The 11,180-nt window shown below is 35.0% G+C and overlaps 2 protein-coding genes across 2 annotated transcripts; one reads left to right on the forward strand and one right to left on the reverse strand.

Moving 5' to 3' along the window:
* Positions 1 to 821: 821 nt before the first annotated feature.
* On the reverse strand, positions 822 to 3,567 carry LOC103495148 (small nuclear ribonucleoprotein E-like; the record flags this gene model as incomplete). The annotated part of the gene is made up of 4 exons (XM_051090587.1): positions 822 to 1,164; positions 2,042 to 2,104; positions 2,201 to 2,227; positions 3,445 to 3,567. Coding segments are annotated over 4 exons (237 nt in total), but the record flags the coding sequence as incomplete, so codon positions are not given.
* Positions 3,568 to 6,325: 2,758 nt separating this feature from the next.
* On the forward strand, positions 6,326 to 10,520 carry LOC103495147 (DEAD-box ATP-dependent RNA helicase 18). Its single transcript, XM_008456612.3, has 11 exons — positions 6,326 to 6,919; positions 6,997 to 7,233; positions 7,567 to 7,821; positions 8,242 to 8,321; positions 8,405 to 8,510; positions 8,593 to 8,706; positions 8,827 to 8,925; positions 9,106 to 9,195; positions 9,405 to 9,511; positions 9,596 to 9,739; positions 9,903 to 10,520. The coding sequence occupies exons 1-11, from the start codon at positions 6,656 to 6,658 to the stop codon at positions 10,168 to 10,170; spliced, it is 1,764 nt and encodes a 587-aa protein (XP_008454834.2). The 5' UTR covers positions 6,326 to 6,655; the 3' UTR covers positions 10,171 to 10,520.
* The last annotated feature ends 660 nt before the right edge of the window (positions 10,521 to 11,180 follow it).

Consider the following 11,180-nt stretch of genomic DNA (forward strand, 5'->3'; position numbering starts at 1 on the left):
GGTTTCCACGTAAGCCAATTTCGTGTTTATTGCTTTCAATAGTTTCAAAACCCGAACATATATAAATAAAACTTTTCACCATATCATTTCCAAAATTTTACATATATAAATATTGCAAATCATTTAGAAGACCAGTATAAATAACTCCATCAAATTGCCAAGAATTCAACTCAACATCTTCTAATTAACTAATTTAGCCCAAAAGTATATCTATCTATAATAAATTTAATCTCAAAAGTATACCAATCAACCCTCTCCATATGAACAATTCAAAAAATTCACCTATATTATCTATATACATAAAGTTTTAGAATGGCAATCATAACAAAAAAATTTCCTGCTTTAGAATCAGAAATAAGTCGCAATCATATGTACGAACCCAAAAACTCAGCTAACTCAACCCCCACCTCGTCTAACTTAGCCTGTGAGTATGATTTTCGTGTATCAATTTGTAAACATGCAAAATAAATGAATTAGTGTTCATGAAAATTATTATACCCACGAGAGAAATAGTTTGATATATAACATACAGAATCCGAGATGACAATGCTTCCTCTAATCATAATTTCTCTCATAAACATCATGACGTAGTATCCACACTCGGTGTTCCCGACTTGTAGAGGATACTATAAAAACAAAAAATTAGAATAACGAAATAATCCTAATTGCTAGTAATCTACAAAATAGCAGTTAACTAGATGATAGCTCATAACCCGTCGTTTGTGATAACTTATATTGTTTCTAAGAAAAAGTTAAGAGGATGGTTTTAGTGCAAGCAAGTAAGAAGAGTAAGAAACAATATATTAGACAATAACATAGGATTTCATCTTAAAATCAATTAGCAATAGTAGAAATCCATATATATCCTCAACAAAGTAAAACAGGTTACAAAGAGGTTCTTTTGAATAGCCTAAAACAATTCATAAACAGCTCAAAAGAGGACAATCTATTCAACATCCACACCTCAGGAGTTCAGTAATATCCTTGTCGGATCAATTACTCCGTTTTCACACAAACTAATATTTGTATAAGAATAAACAGTTCGAGAGATAATAAATAAAATTACTTACGATCAACTAGAGAATCAAGTCCAAGTCCACTTGCCATATTGGAGACCCTTACAATAAGCCGAGAGCTATTCTATATTATCAGCTTGGCTAGATTCTGCCCAAAACAACAAAGAAAATAAGACATCATAGATCACAAGTTAGTCCCAGAAGAAGAAAAAGAAGCGTTATAAGTCGTTCAGGAAGCAGGTTTCATATTTAAACAGCAATACTTAAAGCTTAATTTTAACGTAAATATCTGAAGTTGCAGAATTGAGAGAAACGTGTGGCAAAGGGGGAATGGCGGAACACAGTAGGAAAAGAAGAACGAACATAACAGAACGTCAAGAAGTAGCAATTTCCTTACCATAAATGAACTAGCCTCGACCTTTTCCAATTTCACGCTTGCGACTACAAGTGAATTTTTTAAATCACTTAAACGAACTACAAAGCATAATACAAAAGTTCGTAATTCCAGCAAAATGTCTTTTTTCAAATCACTTACATTGGGACCCAACTAATTATCATTAGCTACAGAAATGAGAAATTAGAACTACTGTAGTCCATTCCTATTTCTAGGGCAAGTTGGTTGGAACTTGGTAACCTACATAAGTAGAAATTTCAAGCTATGTCTCAGATTTCAATCAATTTCCACTGTGTTTTACCTCTTGATAGCAATGTAAAAGGCAACCAAAGTACTAAAACAGTTAACACAATCTTGAAGACATCCCAATTTATTCTATTAGATTTAAATTCAACTTGACCCAAGTCGAGTTCATCATAAGATTGTGGAGTAGGAGTTCAAGGCCCTTAGTAAGAACATCCAAGAACTTTAAAACACATTGATGTCGTTTTTGCTAGATTGAAAAAGTAGAATTACTGAGAAAAGCAAGCATATGAGAAAGTAAATTGCATCCATCCATCCATCCAACTATGAAGAGAACAAAAATCAACATATCCCCATTACATTAATAGCAAAAAAAGAAAAATCTTACGATAATTCGACCTTCAATCCTAAGGTCCTTTTGCTCAAATAGCCAAATCCGAATACGAGCTTTCTGCAATAGTTTCAAACAAACTGGAATTAGAAAAACAAAACTAGAGCAGAAAAGGTAAAAATAAGTAACTAAAATTTGGAGGAGTAAGTTTCTTACACTTTGAAGAAACCTGAATATCAAGTTCTAGTTCCAAGGAAGCAGCAGCAACACCGGGATGAAGTTAAAACAAAAAGGTGACACATACGGAAACTATAAGTAAAGCATAGAAATAGATAAATGAGGAAGTAAGAAAAATGAATACATCATAGTGAGCTTACAATGGGCTGGGTCATAATATTGCAAGTATACTTATGGGAAACCAAAAATTCATTGCAGAAGTTTGAGGCTTGTTCCCAACAGAGGTAATACAACCTAAATTCTGAGTGACATGACACAAGAATTGAAAATATGGTTCTTCCTAACTATGACCAAATTTATTCGTTCAAGCGTCCAATTTCAACTTGAGAGTTAGCAATGATAACAATAAACAAATCTGAAAAGGTGAGAGTGAAATAAAGTAAGAGAGATTAATGGTATCAGTAGGAATAACCCCAACTGCACCCTCATTTAGAAGATTAACAATAGAATCTAATTTCCAGCCGTCCTCTCATGATTCAGCTTTGACATATATCAAGCCCCCTTCCTGGTAAAGACCATAGTAATTTTAAGCTTATCAATAACATAAGTCTAATAACTTCACTAGTTTCCAAATTTTCATTTTCAATTGAATGAACTCCCAACAAAAACTAGCAATAAAGCATCCCAAACTGGAATATGATCACGGTGGAAGTAAAGTAGTGTTCACATAATATCACCCTCTCCAAACAAGAAATGCACACATGCAGAAGAGAAAATTTTTAATATGTCAGAAGTGTTTACAACAGTCCAAAACCTACAATAATCTTCCCTATACTCCTCACAACACAATCTCTTGCTAAATTTACTAATTATCAATCTAGAGTGTAAAAGTAAATAAATAAACGAATAAGCGATGAAAAAAGCCTAAATGCTTAATTCACCTTTCGCAATTCTACCTCCACCACTAGATATTCTATTCCGAGCAATAGCGATTAGCGATAACAGTTCCATATGAACATTATCATAAAGCACATAAAAGAGATTGTAAAGAATAACCTAATATCGCCTACAACCTAATATCGAACTCGACTTGACCAAACTACTCAAAATAGAACTAAAAATCAAAAACACATTTATGGATAACATTGATCTTTGCTTCAAATCAACAACAGAAATGATTGAACACAAATCCAATATTCAAAACACATCAGAAAAATTGAAGATTACAAAGTAAAAATGATGAAGATGAAGACATGTTTATATAGAATGAGTAAGATTCATACCTTCAAAGGAGTTAGGGTTTGGCACCTAAAAGTGAAATAGGTGTTCTTCGTAGTGAAATTGATGTTCGAGTCAGCAAAATCAAGCAGTGGAGGGGCAAATGGAGTCACCAACGTTGGAGATGTTCACCGGCGTCGAATCAGTGGGCAATGCGCGCGAATGAGGGAAACGTCAGTGCTTGAATTGGACTGGCTGAGAGAATGACGGAGACGCCGAGGTTGTGAATCAGGATCAAAAGCTTGGATGTTGGTTGTTCGAAGCGAATGGAAGACGGAGGACGGAAGAGAGGATGGGTTACGTTTTGCGGGAGGGGAAGACGCGCGAAAGTGAAGGGAAAAGCGTGAGAGACTTGAGTAGCTAGGACTTTTTTGAATTAATAATAAATAAAATATTTCATTTTTTAATTATTTAGTAAATCTTGACATTTTTAAAACGTCTTATCTTATTTGACATTTCCCTAAACTCATAAACCCTGACTCCCCTCCACCTTTTATAAAGATTCTTACGTTTTAAAATGTCAAGGAAAAATACATATCACGTAAAATGTTAAGGAAAAATACATATCACTTTAGGTTTAAAAAATGTCAAGAATTTAATATATATTCCTTGACGTTTTAAAAACGTCAAGAAAAAATACATATTACTTAACGTTTAAAAAACGTCAAGAAATCTAAAGATTGGCCTACCTCCGCATTTTCATAAAAATTCTTGACAGTTTATTTTTTAAATCACCTTTTATTGACGTTTTTTCAAAAAACGTTAAGAAATTAAAACCACAACCGTCAAGAAAGTCCTTTTTTAGTAGTGACTATAGAACAAAACCCTAAAATATTTCACTTTCTTTCTTATTTTTCTTTGCGATTTATTTATCTCATCTTTTAGATTTTCTTTCTTCTATTTTTAAATGATATTCTTCTGTTTAAATATCTTATTTTATCTTCATTTGTTTTCGGCATGGTTTAAATATAATTTTAAATAATCAACATGACCATTTACCATAGTCAACACAACGTTTAAACTAAACGTTTTGAAATGTTTCTTAATAGATTCCTTTTGAGTTTAAGTTATGCATAACACATTTTGTATCTCTCTGTGTTGTTGTTGTTGTTGTTTGAAGAGAGAAACCTATTGCTTTCTATGTGCTGATTGTGATGAATACATGCAACCCATTAGTCTTATTTCTATCAAATGAGCAATGATTATGTGGTGTGCACATAATGTGAATGACGTAGTGTGGACGACCAATGCAACAAGAAATAAATCAAGAAACTTCCCAGATGTCGTGAATGGAGTAAACATCACAATAGCTCAATCACAAGATATTGGCAAGAGTGAATTGCAGTAGGCTTAGTGAGGGAAAAAGATTCATATTCTTGGTAGAAAGAAATAAGAGGATCGGCTAATGTGAAATTTTTGTGATTTATGAAACAAGGTGTTGGAAGACACATTTGAGAAATGAAAATGAATTTGTGTTAGACTTGTATTCCCAAAAAGGTTTTCCAAAATCATCACTTATTAAGTATTTGACTTACACGTTTAAGTTTTCCTTCCCCAAGTATTGAGTCGTTGAGGCCAAGTAAGGGAAGGTAATATGGATTGTGATGCGAGAAAGTTGATCAAGTTATGTGTCTTCGGATGGTTTAAAGTTATTGCGTGTAGGGAGGGCTGCATCCCGTTTTTTATGTGTGGGATGAGTGTTGTCTTCGAGATGGATTGTTAGGCGATTAAGGAGAATGATAAGAAAGTGGTTTTTATACTCTTGAACACCTTGATGTGAAGAGTAGCAACCCGGTAAATGAAGGAAGGCGGGGAGCTTAAAGCGTAGGTCTTATTTTTGTGCCTTGCAAGAAAAGAGATGTAATTGTAAAGTATTGGATCAAGTAATAAAGACAGGGTTGGATTTTCTATTTTTTCTTTTCGCTGTATCGGTTTGGAACCAATCAGAAATTGCCACATCATTTATTAGAATAATTGTATTTGGGATTAACTAAGTTACTAGAATAATTGTATTACTAAGTTATTAAAGAATTTTAGCGTTGAAGGCTAGATGATTAAGCTAAGTTGGTTATTTAAGTGTTTTTTCGGTGCATTGAGTTATAAAGATCTTCTGAGTTAAAAGTGGAGCTCTGCATTGGAGATGCGCAAGAGAAGTTTCACTTGTTAGACGTTCGACTCGTTATCTCGCAGAGAGATACATGTTAAGTGTCTAGGTGGCACGTCTCCTTCTAGTCGTATGAAGTGGCTAGTGGGGCGAGGCGTGACATTATCATAATCAACATGATCGTTTACCATGATTAACACGCTCGTTAGATTTGAAGTTTTTAACGATCATTTACATTAGACTGCACGATCGTTTACCATGATTAGCACGATCAACACGATCGTTTATCACGATCAGCACGATCGTTTACCACGATCAACACAATTGTATAAAATATATTATTTCATTGTTGTAATATTTTTTAAACGAATGTGTAGTTATAGTAAACGATAGTATGACCAATCGTATATTATTTAAAATGAACTATATGATCGTGTGTATTATGATCTAAACGATCGTAGATCATTCGTTTAAACTATAGTATCCAATTGTTTAGAAGAATGTACGCGTGACCGATTAATCGCTTATTGACTGAAATATTTTTGGTATTTTACATTGTGAATGTGTGAGTTTTTTCTATAGAGTGTAAATATTTTAACACTTTTTCTGTTTTTGAAAAAATTCTTTATTTAATATATGATACATAAATTACACGGGATTTGACCAATTTTGTACAATAATATTAAGGGCAAAACATGATTTTGCAAAAAAAAAGAAGAAAAAAAATCCCGTTTTTATTAACAAAAGCCCAAATGCCCCGTTTTCACAAAAAAATCTTTTTTTTGATCCCTAATAGGAAGCAAAAAATCCCGCCCTCCGCGCGAGGTGGTTGTCTGTCAATAAAGCCCAATATGCACTTGTAAACGACGTCCTTTGTGCTCGTTTTGGACCGTCTTTTTTCTTTTTTTCTCGACGCCGAACCCTCGTGGGATTTCCTCAACAGTCTTCAGCGCCGAATCCTCACGTCAGCCGCTTCAGCTGTTTCAGCCACCGTCGCCTCCCTTGTCGTTTCCATCGCTGCCTTGCCGTTTACACTCGTCACATTTCTATATTCCTTCTTCTCTGAAAAGGTTTTTGGGAGAAGCTCATTAATTCACAGCTTCAGAAAAGCAATGGACGGGGACGATGTTAACCGAGCCTTAACCACCACACGCTTCTCCGATCTCCAACCTCCCCTCTCTCCACCTGTTATCGATGCGTTGACTCAATCTGGTTTTCAATTCTGTACTCCAGTCCAAGCCGCCACAATTCCGTTGCTATGCAGCCACAAGGACGTCGCCGTTGATGCCGCCACTGGTTCCGGAAAAACCCTTGCGTTTGTAGTACCGGTTGTCGAAATCCTCCGCCGATGTTCTAGTCGCCCCAAGCCTCACCATGTTCGTCTCTCTACTCTGTTTGCTTCAACAAATTGTCTTTCTATACTAGTTCTTCAATTGTTTTTATTCCTCTGCAGGTAATGGGTATTATAATTTCGCCAACGAGGGAGCTTTCCTCACAAATTTACGAGGTTGCTCGTCCTTTCGTTTCTACTTTGTCGAATTTCAAAGCGGTTCTACTCGTTGGAGGAGCTGATGTGAAAGTAGACATGAAGGTTATAGAAGAAGAAGGTGCCAACTTGTTGATTGGGACTCCAGGAAGGTTATTTGATATAATGGATCGTTTCGAGAACTTGGATTTCCGGAACTTTGAGGTATGCTTCAGCCTCAAGGACTTGTTCCTGGCTAAATTGGAGCCAAACCCTTCGCTCTCATTACAATTATTTTTCTTTGCCAAGTGGCTCGACCAGTATAAGAAAACACTATGCATCCTGATTCCTGAACTCCTGTTTATGTTTTCTTTTAAGGAAGAGAAGGTTTATTCCTGCATGTTTAAATTTAGTTTGCATCTATACTTTCAACATTTTAGTCGGGTGTTTTTTTTTTTCGGAATATTATACTCGATATATGGTAGTAGATGATGTCTGGAATGGAACTTGATTTATAGGAACACAAAGTTATATATAGCTTTGATTGTCAATCTATAGGTTCTGATATTGGATGAGGCAGATAGGCTCCTGGACATGGGATTCCAGAAGCAGATAACTTCAATTATATCTCGTTTGCCTAAGCTTCGTAGGACTGGTCTCTTTTCGGCTACACAAACTGAGGCAGTTGAAGAGCTTTCAAAAGCAGGGCTAAGAAATCCTATCAGGGTCGAAGTAAAGGCGGAAACAAAGCCTGGTTCATTGTCATCAACACAACTTGCCTCTTCAAAGACTCCATCCAGTCTTCATATTGAGGTGCCATATGCAACTGCTTCTCCATTTAGGCATTTGTATGTTTCAATTTAATAACTCTATGCATTGAGTAAATGATGTATACATGTAATTTATTATTATTTTTTCTTTTTATATTTTTATTTGAGCTCCCTTAATCCATCTATAGTCAATGTGAATAGGTATTATAAAGACTAAGAAATCTTGGTCTTATTGATGTTGTTAATGAGGAACTTGGAAAACAAGTTCACAATCAATATTTTTGCATATGAAAAGGTAGGTAGTCATGCAATGTGGATACGGATATACCCTATAGCAAAGAAAAGTTGAGGATTTCTTTGCAAACATTGCACACATGCTCGAAAGCAACTATTGCATTAGTAGTTCTACTTGTATGTCCTTAGATTCCTTTTGATAAATTTACTATTCATTCTGATTCTGCAGTATTTGGAATGTGAAGCAGACAAGAAGTCCACCCAACTTGTCGATATTCTTATTAAGAACAAATCTAAAAAAATCATAGTGTAAGTTATTTGTTGAATTATAATGATTAAAATATGTAACTCGGCAATTATTTCCTCTCATTTTAGTAAGATGGGTTGTACAGTTACTTCATGACTTGTGCATGTGTTGACTACTGGGGAGTTGTTCTGCCTCAGCTTACTGATTTGAAAGGTTTATTCTTGATCCCTCTGCATGGGAAAATGAAACAGGTAATTTTTTGAAGGCCACATGATGTAAATTATAGCTTTAGTGCTTATTAAAAAAATGACTTATATCATCTGTGCTCTATAGACTGCCAGGGAGAAAGCACTAGCCTCATTTGTATCCCTTTCAAGTGGTGTTCTTCTATGCACAGATGTTGCAGCCCGTGGACTCGACATTCCTGGTGTTGATTGTATAGTTCAGGTAGCTTATGGATGCTAGACCATATTCTTCTGCATATAGAACTTTCCTCAAAGAAATCATGGTTTTTAAGTGCGTACATCCTTGAGCTAAAATAAATATACTTCTTGTTTGCTAATGCAGTATGATCCTCCTCAAGATCCTAATGTCTTTGTACATAGAGTTGGTCGGACTGCTCGATTGGGTAGAGAAGGAAATGCCATTGTTTTTCTTTTGCCGAAGGTGTAGTTTGTGCTATTCGGTCCTCAATAGTTTTTCCATCATGTATTTGTACGAAGAAAAGACATTGTAATAATGGATTCCCCAATTAATTCACATCAAATAAGGAAATTGGAAAGAAATTCTTCTTTGTTCTAAGTGCTTAATACTAACATGAACATTCTGATCGACTGATTTGTGTAGGAAGAAGCTTATATAGAATTTCTTTCCATAAGAAGGGTTCCTATACAAGAGAGAATTTATTGTAGTGATGCATCTGACATAGTTCAACAGGTGAGGGTGTTGATTTTTGTGTTGGACGTTCATAATTTTTTAGTGTTCATGAAAGTGAGAATAGTGAGGAAATTCACTTTTCAGGTGTTATGTTTCTTGTCAAAAAAGAAAAAAAAAAAAAAAAACCTAGTGTTTATGTTAAAAGTGAGAAAATTCAGGTGTTATTTTTTCTTTCACTAAAAGATTGTATGTGATAAAACTTGTTATAGATACGAATGGCAGCAAAAAGGGATCGTGATGTCATGGAGAAGGGCGTTAAGGCATTTGTTTCTTTTATACGTGCTTATAAAGAACACCACTGCTCTTTCATTTTCAGGTGCTTAATGATATTTCTCTTAAGCATTCTAACAGTCTGCAAATCTCTTGCATTCTAAGATTTCATCTATCTTTCGTCATTCAGGTGGAAAGAACTTGAAATAGGGAAGTTGGCCATGGGTTATGGTCTGTTGCAGCTGCCTTTGATGCCTGAGGTGAAGCACCACTCGCTTTCGACTGAGGGTTTTGTTCCAGTTGAAGATATTAACTTTGGGGAGGTCAAATACAAGTAAGGACCCTTACCAATCTTGACCTTTTCAGAAAAGAAAATTCACATGAATTAGGCTACCTACCTTGAAGTATTTATTTATTCTTTCTTTACGCTTTGTATATACTTCAAATGATATTGCAAAATAGAAGTTTGACACTAGCTTACAAACGTGGCTTATCAGAGACAAGTCTCGGGAAAAACAACGGAAGAAAAACCTTCAAGCTAAGAAGGAAGCACAAAAGCAACTGGCAAAACCTGAACCCAAAAAGACCCCCAATGTCGCAGCTCCCATCTTGAGAAAGAAAACAGCCCGACAGAGACGTGCTACACAGACAGCTGAAGACGAGGATGAGTTGGCACGCGAATATCGATTGTTGAAAAAGCTCAAAAAGGGAACCATTGATGAAACCGAATATGCAAAACTAACTGGGACAGAGGAGCTACTATGAAATGCATGAGCAAATGCTAAGATGTTGCAAACACTCCAAGACATTTACTATATGGCAAGTGTCCTTGAGCATTGGAGGTTCTTCAATGGGAATCTTTGGAGGGAGCTAGCTTGTGTTTGAAGATGCTTTGGTTTCATATGGAACGGGTATTTTGCTTGACTGATAGATCAGATCTACTGTCATTCTTACCATATTTTTCCTTTTGTAATTTGTATATTATATAGCAAGTAAACATTAGCAGTGTTTTTACCTTTGTAAATTATGCCCTTTCTCAGGCTTTAGCTTTTAATTGGTTGATTATGATATTTATGTATCAATTTATACCAATGGAAAATTTTTGTCTTCTTTAATAGTTGGAATTAATGATCAGATATCACAGTTTTGTTTCCTTTTATCTAAACAATCAATTGATTGAATGAAGTAATTTGTTTGTCGGATAGGTTTATTGTGAGGCTATTTCCTTCGCAATAGTTTGATCGAAATGCTAAAAAGATTACAATGGGAAAACAACAGCACTTACATAACAATGATAACACTCAAACAGAATGATTAACAAAAGAAACAACTCTTGTACCCAATGTTCAATTACAAAAGCAAAAGTACCTTGCTCTTGATTTAGAAACATTTTAGAGTATGAACTTTTGATAGATCGATTGTGTATGGGTGATAAAAATATAGGTGACCTAGATTTAAGTGCAGATGTACATTGTTGAAGAAATAGTATTCTCAGAGCAATAGCAATAGTATGCTCAGAATATTCCAAGTATTGTACCTGCAGGACTAATAGTAGTTTAATTTGCTCAAAATCGTAAATTAGATGAGATCCATGGTGTTGTGAAAGTATAGCAATTAAAATTAAAACAATAAAATGAGGAAATTGAGTAGGGAGTGATGTTGCTACAACACATCAAAATAACCAGTTATGCATGCATAGAAAACTATACATATTCGGTCATATGAGAAGTGCCTATGTTCGTATGGTTAGCTGATTCTTAGATTGATTTTAGATT

This window comes from Cucumis melo, chromosome 10 (assembly GCF_025177605.1).
Source record: "Cucumis melo cultivar AY chromosome 10, USDA_Cmelo_AY_1.0, whole genome shotgun sequence".
Classification (NCBI taxonomy): Eukaryota; Viridiplantae; Streptophyta; class Magnoliopsida; order Cucurbitales; family Cucurbitaceae; genus Cucumis; species Cucumis melo.

Excerpts from the sequence above, each read along its gene's own strand:
- LOC103495147 (XM_008456612.3), top strand. The coding sequence starts at position 6,656 with ATGGACGGGGACGATGTTAACCGAGCCTTAACCACCACACGCTTCTCC. Across the intron at positions 6,920-6,996 it reads GTCGCCCCAAGCCTCACCAT|GTAATGGGTATTATAATTTC; the intron begins GTTCGTCTCTCT and ends ATTCCTCTGCAG. Across the intron at positions 9,512-9,595 it reads CACTGCTCTTTCATTTTCAG|GTGGAAAGAACTTGAAATAG; the intron begins GTGCTTAATGAT and ends TTCGTCATTCAG.